Source organism: Lepidochelys kempii, chromosome 9, assembly GCF_965140265.1.
Source record: "Lepidochelys kempii isolate rLepKem1 chromosome 9, rLepKem1.hap2, whole genome shotgun sequence".
NCBI lineage: Eukaryota > Metazoa > Chordata > Testudines > Cheloniidae > Lepidochelys > Lepidochelys kempii.
In genome coordinates this window covers 27274284-27287985 of record NC_133264.1, presented here as the reverse complement: position 1 = coordinate 27287985, position 13702 = coordinate 27274284, and the positions used below count along the sequence as shown (strand labels likewise).

Here is a 13702-nt window from a genome sequence, read left to right as displayed (position 1 = left end):
AAAAAAATAGAGACATTAGCCTTCTGCTTTCAATCCATTGAAATACTTTGTGAAAACTACAGATAATGTTTTTTAAAAGCTTTTATATAGTTGTTACTTTGTACAACTCCTGAGAAGTTCAGACTAATATGATCAATATCTTTCTAACTTGTGGTAATATATCTATTATTACAGAAGATGTTCCAGATTGTATTTTTTTATTTTTTTTCTTTGAAAACATTTAATTGTGTTTAAACAGAAGGTGAAGTGGTGATTTATTACTGTTGAGCAGAAAATTATATTACTGTACAATTTATTGGTCTTTTATGTAGATTTCAAAATATTTCATATCATTTTCCCAGTTCTGTTTCTGCTTACTTAATAATTTATATTTTGAAACTTTAAGAATGAACAAAATGTAATTTTCCCTCAGTTAAAAATTGATTTGTACAGTAGTAACATAAATGACACTATGGTATGGCTCACCATTTTGTTATATTGCCACCGAGGATTAGGATTAATAAATACAGATTTTGAAAAACAATAAAAATACAACTTTGTGAGAAACAAGCTAAACATGTCTTTGTAATAGTTCAGGGGAACCTGTTTACTTACAAGCTATGAATTCTGTTTGATTTTATGAACTCTCTATATATCTATATCAAACTACAAACTCCAGTTTGTTTTCTGAGCACACTTTTGATTATAAATCTGTTCTGTGAGTTCACTGTGGCTCTTTAGCCTCCATGTTGAGCTGGAATATACAAGAGGTTTCAGAAGAAATTTTTGCACCTAGCAGAGAGTTAACAATGAAAGTTCTTTAAGTCTTGATTGTTGTCTATTCAAATGGAAGCATCCTTGGACAAAGAGACAGCTACGGCCCAGGGCAAAGCAGTTTTTCAAATGTTGATTCCAGGTGTTTGGTGATCTAACACCAGGGTGCCTGACAGGGAATTTTGATCACCTGTCAGAGTTTTGACCTGGTGACTGGAAGTCTATAAAAAGAAGTCTCTCTCTCTCTCTCTCTCTAGCTGTTTGAGAGAAGAGACCAGAACCAGAAGGCAAAGCTTTTCGGGGGAGAGGAACGACCTTGGGTTTCCTAGAGAACTCTGACCAAATCCCCTAAAATGCTCAAAAGTGGCAAGGAAATTGAGCTGGGGAATTGTGTATAGCTGTTCCTTATTTTGCACAGATCTGTGTCTCTCTTGTGCTGTATAAAGTAAAGAATGATTGCTTTAGACATCTTTTTTGCAAGGTCTGTTAATTTACTTTGATTATCACTTGACTCTGAACTGGTAAACTATAAATCAGAGTGCCCACAAGGTTGGAGTTCTGGGAAAGTGTGTTACTGGGGAGCCTTTGCGGGGATGGATTCAGCATTGGGCTTGGCGTTTAGGGCAGTTGGACCAAGCGGGGTGCCAGACAGAGTGCCTCTGCCTAGGGAGTGGGCTTAGAGGCTACTGGGAATTGACATGAGTCATTTCTAAATGAATAGGTTTGGATAATTGTACTGATTGATTGGCTTTGGCCTAGTTTTGACATGATTGTTGCCTTAGTGACCTTATTATTAAGTAAACTTGCTAACAGTTGCTGCTGTATCGGACAAAGATGATATTTTGACCATGTGCTTTAACTGGAGAATAATGGATACACAAAATGTGCTGCCAAAAAGCCAATTAGAGAAAAACAAGTCTGTAAATCACGTAAAGGGTAAAAGTGGTCTGATCAAGCATGTATCATCAGTGCATGGTCAGTAATAAATCAATTAGGAAAGAGAAATAACATGAAAATAGCAAGGACAACAAAATCAAGCCAATTGACGTTTACACATATGTACTGTAATGAGTTGCGTAAGACACACAATATACGTAATTCTTAATGGTGATATGAAGAGTATTCATGAATATGTAATTTACATGTGTATAAAATGTGGTAAATTATAAGGGGCAGTTGGTGCTCCATAGGAAAAATCTATCATGATCTTTCTGTGTCTCAGGAGAAGATAACTGGCCATTGTCTTTTTCTGCTGTCTGCTGTTTTCTACTTTAATAGTGATTGTAATTGCAAGGCGTGTGTGATTCAAATACAGATTGGAATTAGTAAACCTGAGTGTCTCAGGCATGAGTGTGTGGCATTCTTACCCAGGAAGGCTGAAGAAGGAGACAGTGCTTTGAGCCTACCCACACCAAGGGGGATACAGTCCCCAGCCTGTCGGTCCAAATCCAACAGCTTGATGAGTGCCCAGCTGGGGGCACTTGACCCAGGCTATGGCAGTCCTACAAAACCCTAAATGATTTAGATTTTCTTTAATTTTTGTAAGAGAGTCTGATTTGCTTCTCCAAGTTTCTAAAACAAAATTCCGGAGTGGTCAACGATTAGAGTGAAATGTCATGAGGGCTTATGGGCTGCATTTAGAATTATTTTCTTTCTCTGACATGCAAAATGGGGATTCACTGAATAAATGTCTGCAGAATCCAGTAAACAGTAAGTTCACCACTGACTTCCTTCACATAAGTTTTGTTTCAGTGCTCAGATGTGTGGAGAAGAAACTGATATGTTTCATCTTTCTCTCAACTTTTCTCTACCCAGGTACGTTTTTCACTGCTAGCAAAAAGAAGTTGGTAGTGGTTTGTCTAGGAAACATGCTAAGTTATGTTTTTAGCTAATGTAGCTCCTGTGGGTACATTGCAGTCAGGGTGTGAATGGCAGCCTGTGTAGACGTATCCTATATATATTGGTCCCAGAATCCTGTAGATCTCTTACCCACTTTATGTTTCAGAGGAACAGCCGTGTTAGTCTGTATTCGCAAAAAGAAAAGGAGTACTTGTGGCACCTTAGAGACTAACCAATTTATTTGAGCATGAGCTTTCGTGAGCTACAGCTCACTTCATCAGATGTTTACCGTGGAAACTGCAGCAGACTTTATATACACACAGAAATCATGAAACAATACCTCCTCCCACCCCACTGTCCTGCTGGTAATAGCTTATCTAAAGTGATCAACAGGTGGGCCATTTCCAGCACAAATCCAGGTTTTCTCACCCTCCACCCCCCCACACAAATTCACTCTCCTGCTGGTGCTAGCCCATCCAAAGTGACAACTCTTTACATAATCAAGTCGGGCTATTTCCTGCATAGATCAAGGTTTTCTCACATCCCCCCCACCCCCATACACACACAAACTCACTCTCCTGCTGGTAATAGCTCATCTAAACTGACCATTCTCCAGGTTTAAATCCAAGTTAAACCAGAACATCTGGGGGGGGGGGTAGGAAAAAGCAAGAGGAAACAGGCTACCTTGCATAATGACTTAGCCACTCCCAGTCTCTATTTAAGCCTAAATTAATAGTATCCAATTTGCAAATGAATTCCAATTCAGCAGTTTCTCGCTGGAGTCTGGATTTGAAGTTTTTTTGTTTTAAGATAGCGACCTTCATGTCTGTGATTGCGTGACCAGAGAGATTGAAGTGTTCTCCGACTGGTTTATGAATGTTATAATTCTTGACATCTGATTTGTGTCCATTTATTCTTTTACGTAGAGACTGTCCAGTTTGACCAATGTACATGGCAGAGGGGCATTGCTGGCACATGATGGCATAGATCACATTGGTGGATGTGCAGGTGAACGAGCCTCTGATAGTGTGGCTGATGTTATTAGGCCCTGTGATGGTGTCCCCTGAATAGATATGTGGGCACAATTGGCAACGGGCTTTGTTGCAAGGATAAGTTCCTGGGTTAGTGGTTCTGTTGTGTGGTATGTGGTTGTTGGTGAGTATTTGCTTCAGGTTGCGGGGCTGTCTGTAGGCAAGGACTGGCCTGTCTCCCAAGACTTGTGAGAGTGTTGGGTCATCCTTTAGGATAGGTTGTAGATCCTTAATAATGCGTTGGAGGGGTTTTAGTTGGGGGCTGAAGGTGACGGCTAGTGGCGTTCTGTTATTTTCTTTGTTAGGCCTGTCCTGTAGTAGGTAACTTCTGGGAACTCTTCTGGCTCTATCAATCTGTTTCTTTACTTCTGCAGGTGGGTATTGTAGTTGTAAGAAAGCTTGACAGAGATCTTGTAGGTGTTTGTCTCTGTCTGAGGGGTTGGAGCAAATGCGGTTGTATCGCAGAGCTTGGCTGTAGACGATGGATCGTGTGGTGTGGTCAGGGTGAAAGCTGGAGGCATGCAGGTAGGAATAGCGGTCAGTAGGTCCAACACGAGTTTCTACAAGCCATTACCCTATGATCCCACTGAGAGTTACCAAAAGCAACTACAGCATTTGCTCAAGAAACTTCCTGAAAAAGCACAAGATCAAATCCGCACAGACACACCCCTGGAACCCCGACCTGGGATATTCTATCTACTACCCAAGATCCATAAACCTGGAAATCCTGGGCGCCCCATCATCTCAGGCATTGGCACCCTGACAGCAGGATTGTCTGGCTATGTAGACTCCCTCCTCAGGCCCTACGCTACCAGCACTCCCAGCTACCTTCGAGACACCACTGACTTCCTGAGGAAACTTCAATCCATCGGTGATCTTCCTGATAACACCATCCTGGCTACTATGGATGTAGAAGCCCTCTACACCAACATTCCACACAAAGATGGACTACAAGCCGTCAAGAACACTATCCCCGATAATGTCACGGCTAACCTGGTGGCTGAACTTTGTGACTTTGTCCTTACCCATAACTATTTCACATTTGGGGACAATGTATACCTTCAGATCAGCGGCACTGCTATGGGTACCCGCATGGCCCCACAGTATGCCAACATTTTTATGGCTGATTTAGAACAACGCTTCCTCAGCTCTCGTCCCCTAAAGCCCCTACTCTACTTGCGCTATATTGATGACATCTTCATCATCTGGACCCATGGAAAAGAAGCCCTTGAGGAATTCCACCATGATTTCAACAATTTCCATCCCACCACCAACCTCAGCCTGGTCCAGTCCACACAAGAGATCCACTTCCTGGACACTACAGTGCTAATAAACAATGGCCACATAAACACCACCCTATACCGTAAACCTACTGACCGCTATTCCTACCTGCATGCCTCCAGCTTTCACCCTGACCACACCACACGATCCATCGTCTACAGCCAAGCTCTGCGATACAACCGCATTTGCTCCAACCCCTCAGACAGAGACAAACACCTACAAGATCTCTGTCAAGCTTTCTTACAACTACAATACCCACCTGCAGAAGTAAAGAAACAGATTGATAGAGCCAGAAGAGTTCCCAGAAGTTACCTACTACAGGACAGGCCTAACAAAGAAAATAACAGAACGCCACTAGCCGTCACCTTCAGCCCCCAACTAAAACCCCTCCAACGCATTATTAAGGATCTACAACCTATCCTAAAGGATGACCCAACACTCTCACAAGTCTTGGGAGACAGGCCAGTCCTTGCCTACAGACAGCCCCGCAACCTGAAGCAAATACTCACCAACAACCACATACCACACAACAGAACCACTAACCCAGGAACTTATCCTTGCAACAAAGCCCGTTGCCAATTGTGCCCACATATCTATTCAGGGGACACCATCACAGGGCCTAATAACATCAGCCACACTATCAGAGGCTCGTTCACCTGCACATCCACCAATGTGATCTATGCCATCATGTGCCAGCAATGCCCCTCTGCCATGTACATTGGTCAAACTGGACAGTCTCTACGTAAAAGAATAAATGGACACAAATCAGATGTCAAGAATTATAACATTCATAAACCAGTCGGAGAACACTTCAATCTCTCTGGTCACGCAATCACAGACATGAAGGTCGCTATCTTAAAACAAAAAAACTTCAAATCCAGACTCCAGCGAGAAACTGCTGAATTGGAATTCATTTGCAAATTGGATACTATTAATTTAGGCTTAAATAGAGACTGGGAGTGGCTAAGTCATTATGCAAGGTAGCCTGTTTCCTCTTGCTTTTTCCTACCCCCCCCCCCAGATGTTCTGGTTTAACTTGGATTTAAACCTGGAGAATGGTCAGTTTAGATGAGCTATTACCAGCAGGAGAGTGAGTTTGTGTGTGTATGGGGGTGGGGGGGATGTGAGAAAACCTTGATCTATGCAGGAAATAGCCCGACTTGATTATGTAAAGAGTTGTCACTTTGGATGGGCTAGCACCAGCAGGAGAGTGAATTTGTGTGGGGGGGTGGAGGGTGAGAAAACCTGGATTTGTGCTGGAAATGGCCCACCTGTTGATCACTTTAGATAAGCTATTACCAGCAGGACAGTGGGGTGGGAGGAGGTATTGTTTCATGATTTCTGTGTGTATATAAAGTCTGCTGCAGTTTCCACGGTAAACATCTGATGAAGTGAGCTGTAGCTCACGAAAGCTCATGCCCACTTTATGTTGGGCTTTAGATAGATCTTTTGTTTAGAAAAACTGTTATTTCACCTTATCTTAAATAAGATCACTGCGGTAAGAATTGATCGACTGATCTGTGTATTTAAAAATAGGATTCTATGAAAGTATATTAAATCATAAAAGAAGCAAATGACAGTCCAAGTAAAGTGTGTATTATTTGAACTTTCTGCCGGTCTGAATAATGAGGGAAAAGTAATTCCAGCACAGCGCTGTTCTGGCAGAATCTGCTCTTCTAGGCAATTAGTCAAATCTGATGGGTGGTGATATTGAACCAGACTGCTAAACATCTGTTGAAATGCTGCTTTTAAGACATTTTGTTGCAGGATGCATTTGAAACGGATCAGGCCAACAGGGTTATAAATAAAAGATGTCTGCACAGAATGAACACATCTGCTTTGTGTATGTTTGAATGATCATTCATATAATTTTCTCTGAGCACTTCACTTCAGTGCACTGTACAAATGATAACACGCACAGCACCCTATGTGGTAGGAAAGTCACTGTATCACCTTTTTATGGATGGGAGAATTGAGGCTAAAAGAGGTGAAGTGACTTGCCTGCAACCATGAAGCAAGTAAATGGGAGTGCTAGGGTTCGTTTCCAGGCCCATGTGCTTTCCTTTTGCTCATGCTGCTGCTTTAATCAGATTCTTTCTTTGGAATGTTGCCCATCAAGGTCTTTTCCTGTTTCAAATGGCATTTCCTCTAAAATGCACTAATAGAGCATTCCAGTAAACTCATGTTAGATTGTTTGGAGAGGATCCTAAAGCAAATGTACTTTCTATGGAATGTATTATAGCTTAAAGGATAAAGTCTTACTGTGCTGATTTATCACAGGACTTGTGTGGTTTTTCAGTTGTACCAATGGCTGTTAGTAGCATATTTGTGCTGGTTTCTGGAAAGGAAGCTTATATCTTTTATCGTTGTTGTATCAATACAGAAGGGAAATGTCTGAATTAGTACTGCTTACTGCAGCCCTAACTGACATAAAACGGTTGGGTGTGGTGGAGAATCTGAGTCACATCTGCTTTCAGGGTGATTGTAGGAGTCAGTGGCACAGGCACCAGTGTAAAGTTTGTCCAGATGCTGGCCAAGTGTTTCTGAGGAGGCACAAATGCTCTGATGCTTCCCTGTGGTACCCAGGGTCATGAGGCACTTCACTACCACCTGCACTTAGCATGAAGAAGTCTTGCCTGTGCTTGCTATGGATCATCTCCCTGATGCCACCAGCCTCTGGCAAAACAAGCGCTGCTTTCCAGGCCTCCACAAGACTTGCTCTCTCTCCACAGGTTAGCAATAGACACACATCAATCCCCGAGTCTTCTGATGAGCCCTCTAGAGTGCCCAACCTCTGATCCACTGAACACTAACAGAAGTCTCAAATTCACTGCTCCCAAATGAATAGTACACATCATGTTACAAGATTCAATCAGGATCACCACTCAACTTCACATACTGTGTGTGTGTGTATGCGCACATATATATACATACATGGAAAGTAAAAATATTAGAAGCAAATGGTTACAAATAAAATCATAACACTCTTTCTCGAGCCTAAACTTAACTCACAAGGCATTCCTCTATCTCCTACAAGTTAGCTTATCCCAAATACTTTCCCCAGCATTTTCAACTAGGCTGGCTGATAGAATCATAGAATATCAGGGTTGGAAGGGACCTCAGGAGGTCATCTAGTCCAACTCCCGCTCAAAGCATGACCGATCCCCAATTAAATCACCCCAGCCAGGGCTTTGTCAAGCCTGACCTTAAAAACCTCTAAGGAAGGAGATTCCACCACCTTCCTAGGTAACACATTCCAGTGTTTCACCACCTTCCTAGTGAAAAAGTTTTTCCTAATATCCAACCTAAATCTCCCCCGCTGCAACTTGAGACCATTACTCCTTGTTCTGTCATCTGCTACTACTGAGAACAGTCTAGAGCCATCCTCTTTGGAACCCCCTTTCAGGTAGTTGAAAGCAGCTATCCAATTCCCCCCTCATTCCTCTCTTCCGTAGACTAAACATCCCCAGTTCCCTCAGCCTCTCCTCATAACGCATGTGTTCCAGTCCCCTAATCATTTGTGTTGCCCTCCGCTGGACTCTTTCCAATTTTTCCACATCCTTCTTGTAGTGTGGGGCCCAAAACTGGACACAGTACTCCAGATGAGGCCTCACCAGTGTCGAATAGAGGGGAACGATCACATTCCTCGATCTGCTGGCAGTGCCCCTACTTATACATCCCAAAATGCCATTGGCCTTCTTGGCAACAACGGCACACTGTTGACTCATATCCAGCTTCTCGTCCACTGTAACCCCTAGGTCCTTTTCTGCAGAACTGCTGCCGAGCCATTCGGTCCCTAGTCTGTAGCGGTGCATTGGATTCTTCTGTCCTAAGTGATAGACTCCTTACATAATAGCAAGCCTGTTTAGCAGCTTGTCATCACAAACTGAAGGATGCCAGGGTGTCTCTCTGCATCTCAAGGTACGCCAGACCAAACTTTTGATCTTCACCTGAAAACAGGTTGCCCCCCGAACTCTTACTGTTTACCTCTTCCTGTTCGTTTCCTTCTGAAGTCTCTGCAAGCTGGTCATTAGCATTTGTCTCAGTATGCTAATAGACTTCCATTGTAAGACACACAATACATAATGACAGGTTTCAGAGTAACAGCCGTGTTAGTCTGTATTCGCAAAAAGAAAAGGAGGACTTGTGGCACCTTAGAGACTAACCAATTTATTAGAGCATAAGCTTTCGTGAGCTACAGCTCACTTCCTCAGATGCATCTGAGGAAGTGAGCTGTAGCTCACGAAAGCTTATGCTCTAATAAATTGGTTAGTCTCTAAGGTGCCACAAGTCCTCCTTTTCTTTTTACAATACATAATGGTCCACCAGGGAGATAAATGTCTCCCACCTTCTGTCTGGAGAAATTTATCTCAAAGCATGCTACTTTTGAGTGACCTGCCTTTAACTACAAGGTCTATAGAACGTAATTTTCAGCATATACTGTATACATAACTAATCACATATTTTCTGTACATACATCTCACAATGATTATGATGACCCATGTGACACATACTTTCTGTAGAGACCTTATGTGACCCCTTTTGGTGAATCCAGGGGATCCCTGTGCCATTTGCCAGTTGGCATCAATAGGTTTTTGGGTCACAGGTTCATTAGGGCTTGTTTTTGCTTTTGAGATCTCTGCTCTGTATTTCGTATGGGAGAGGGTGAATAGGGAAAGTTGGCAACGACTAAAGTGAATACTGCAAAGTTCATATTTATGCATCTGAGTTTAAGTGATTTGAGTTTCAAAAGTGCTGTGCACCTGGCAGCTCCAACCTTGGCAAAATTAATCTGTACTATGTAAGTAAATCCAGGTTGTACTTAGTGTTGGAAAGAGAATTAATTGTCTCTTCTTACTCCTTAATAGCAATCAACAAGAGAAAATTAAAGCTGCTTAATTTGCTTGCTTTTCTTGTTTCTCAGGATGAATCTTCTAGTCATGAATGTAACCAGCGCATGATTCTTCTTTATGGTGTTGGCAAAGAGCGTGATGAGGCAAGGCATCAACTGAAGAAGATTACCAAAGATATCCTGAAAATCCTGAATAAGAAAAGTACAACTGAAACGGGGGGTAAATACTGTACTGAGCTTTCCAGAGTCTGTCATGCATAATGTAGGAACTGTGTAGAGAAAGTTCTGGTTAGAGCCATGCAAATTTGTAATATAATTCGACTTTCTTTCCTTCCTAATCAACCAACCAAACACTGGCACTACACCTGCTGCATGAAATACCTAGAATAGATCTGCCTTATAACTGTACCAGTACACTTAAAATCATTTCAACTATATGTCTCCCTATCCATATGAATAACTTGGCTGTAAAAATTATGTTCAGGCTAAAATCTGGAATACACTATGTCAGCGTGGAAAGATTTATGTTTACTACCATGTTAGCAAAATTGTTTAAATATTTTCAGCCCTTGCTAAATGTCTTTTTTTTTTTAACACTTGAATTACTTTAAAATGTTTTTCCCCGAAGTTGCATCATGTTATATGCTGTGAAATGTTTTTTTCTAAGTGCAGTAGAAAACTGGTGTGAACGGTGTTTTATGTGGTCATATAGAACCAAGCATTTACATTTTTTTAATTTTGTTTTTGAAGCAGTAAAAATGCAAAAGTACATGGGCTCTGTTAAATATAAAATGACCAAAATAATGTTTTATCTGTTAAGTTGGGGATGAAGGGCAAAAAGCCAGGAAGAACAAACAAGAAGTATTTCCAACTCTGGAGACAATGTTCACAAAACTGCAGCAGCTGTCCTATTTCGATCAACATCAGGTGACATCTCAGGTACTTCCTGTGCATAACATTGTAGCCATTTAAGTCGCACTCTTTACATATCAAGTAGGAAGAAAACTGTAATAAAAAAATCTGATCCATACATAGTATTAATTTTTAATGCACTAGTACTTTAAAGGCAAGTGAAATACTCCCTCGATATTTTTAAATACCTTCTCCAAATTGTTTATTTTGTACTGGCAAGATGTTAGCAAAGCTATTACTAATGTCATGAATATTGTACAGTACATATGAAATATTTGGAACTATCACTATAATATTCAGCTATCTCTATGCATAGATTATTAATTGACTGCAATGTATTTATTGCTCATTACTAAATTAAATGCTTCTTTTCAGTTCATCAGTTTTGTGCAGTATGCCACTCATCAGTCTAGGGTGCAAATTATCATTAACTTTTTTCATGAAAGATGGTGAAATCTTTTCCATGTTTCTGTTTAACGTCTGTGTGAGAGAGAGCTAGAGAGAGTGAGAGATTAAATCTTCACTTGATTTAAATTTTTTTGTAGGATTTAAACATTTTAGCTTATTTTTGCTTCTGCTATCAAAGCTACTTTAGTAAATAACTACAAAACACAAATAATGTGTGAATTGTTTTAAATTACACGTGGACTTTCCACAGAGAGACTTTTATCAAGAACTGCAAATTTGTTTCCATTCAAAACATGCTAGTTTGTCAACATAGACTTTCAACATTTAGTGATAAAGTGATTAGTGCTAATTATCATTATAAAAATGCCATTAATGCCAGTAATGTTTCCTTTAAATATATTTTTGAGATCGGCACCGAAAACAAATCATAAAAGAAAAGTGGGCATAAATTCAATAGATTTAAAAATCTTGTATAGAACATTCATGAGAAGTTTTTTGGATGATTTTGCTAAATATGTTTGTGATTGATTTTTGTTAGTAAAGCATCTTAGCAATTAATCCTAATGATCAACAAAATAAGTATGAATTTTAAAATGGTCAGAATTCCTAAAGATTTAAACACGGATTCAACACTACAAATTACATTTTTAAAACATCTCACAAATAATAGAAATGAAATTGCAAAAATTAAGAATAAGTTGATCCATTTAGGTGACAAGGCAAATTTTTTGTCTTGTTTTTGCTGGCATAGAACACAAAACTGAGTCAGAACTGAATATACATTGTAGTAAACCAGTAAGTAAAAAACCTTTCCTCAGTTATCAGTTACTAGAGCATTGGCATGTAAGGTGCTTTTGTTATCTGATGCTTTGGTGAACAATTATCGAAAATCACTTACCTAAATTGATGTTAGAAGTGTTAATATTTAGGAAGAGAAATACTCAGTTGTTATAATGTTTTAATACACAGATGTTTTTCATTTTCACAGATCTCGAGTAATGTTCTAGAACAAATAACTAGCTTTGCTTCAGGTACATCATACCATCTTCCTTTGGCTCACCACATACAGCTTATCTTTGATCTTATGGAGCCAGCACTCAATATCAATGGGCTTATTGACTTTGCTATACAGGTAACAAAGTGATTGCTTTGTTCTTATGTATGTCAGGACAAAGCTACAATGTGATGTTTCCATAAATGGTATGCGTCTAACAAATAGGCTTGTCGTTTGTATAACAAAGTCACATGCAGAACAGTGACATGCTGTACAAATAAACATTCTGTGGTGTTAGAGTAGATTTTTTTCCACTCACATCATAAATATGAAATTATTACCTTGATATTAAACATATATCTGACTGGCATGTGTCCCATGGATAGGACCTGTCCTGGTTTTTAGGAGATCTGGGTTCTAGATTTGTGACTTTGTGCAAATCACTTAACCTACCCATGCTTCAATTTCCCTACCTGTAAAGTGGGCCTGCCAATGCTTAACTTCCCTTTTGCAGTCCTTTGAGATCTATGGATCAAACTCGCTATATAAGAGCCTTTTGTTTGCAACTGTACTTTTATTTTTTCTTAATAATTGGAGAATGTATTCCAATTGTCTTTGAAATGTGCTGTAATTTTTGAAAAATAGCAATTCCAGAACATCTGAGTCCAGAATGTCTTATTTAATATGGTTTCAGTGTCTATTTTAATCTAAAGAACTTCTCTGTCTTATGCAACGGTTGTCTAGACACAAGAAACTTTCTACATCTGTGAAGAAAAATTCTTTGTGTGTGTGTTTTTTGTACTGTTTCAGTACTTTCTTCTTGACTTCTAACTTATTAAATAACAATGAATTTTAGCATGTTATTGTATGATGTTTCAGTATCTTTTCTCATTTACGATTCTTGGAAATGTTTTGTATAGCTTAATTTGGAAAAAGATATTCAGTTCAGTATTTATCTTATACTTTAGCTGTTAAATGAACTGAGTGTTGTGGAAGCAGAACTGCTGCTGAAGTCATCCAGCCTGGCAGGAAGTTACACCACAGGATTATGTGTGTGCATTGTTGCTGTTTTACGGCGTTACCATGCCTGCCTAATTTTAAATCCAGAGCAGACTGCACAAGTTTTTGAAGGGTTTGTAGCTGCTGTATTTTTTCTATGTTTGTTTATAATATGCATAATTAAACTAAGAATATATTCAAATATGTCAGCTGTATACATTGCATTGCATATAAATCATTCAAAAACCATTTAAACTAGTGCAAAAATTCAGTTTGAATGGTTTATTACGATTAAGCTTAAATCATTGAGGAATTGACTTAAGCTAACTTGATATAACCTACTTTTACACTGAAATAAGGATTTTACGTTAGTTTAACTAATTTTTTTAAAATTATTTATACACAATGCAATAGTTTCTCTGTAGATTTTTGCACTGATTTAGCTAAACTGGTTTTAAATATTCTTTAAGATCTGAAGTGGTTATCTGTCTTATTAGCTGTGGGTAGTTACAGAATGGTTCACTCAAAGGTAACATACTGTTGTTGTTTTTGCTTTGTGTTACAGTAAGTTCCCAAGTGTTCCACTGTGTTGGGCAGTATACAAACATCAGATAGGACAGTCTTTGCCCCCAA

At 39.6% G+C, this 13702-nt stretch overlaps 1 protein-coding gene across 13 annotated transcripts in view; it reads left to right on the top strand.

The window, feature by feature from the left end:
• Positions 1-13702, top strand: part of MED12L (mediator complex subunit 12L) — a 321153-nt gene that overhangs the window by 216883 nt on the left and 90568 nt on the right. For all 13 annotated transcript variants that reach the window (XM_073359681.1, XM_073359680.1, XM_073359679.1 and 10 more), the window contains 4 exons: positions 9829-9976; positions 10577-10695; positions 12065-12208; positions 13039-13202. In XM_073359681.1, the coding sequence (XP_073215782.1) occupies positions 9829-9976; positions 10577-10695; positions 12065-12208; positions 13039-13202 (575 nt within the window). The remainder of the gene's footprint in view (positions 1-9828; positions 9977-10576; positions 10696-12064; positions 12209-13038; positions 13203-13702) is intronic.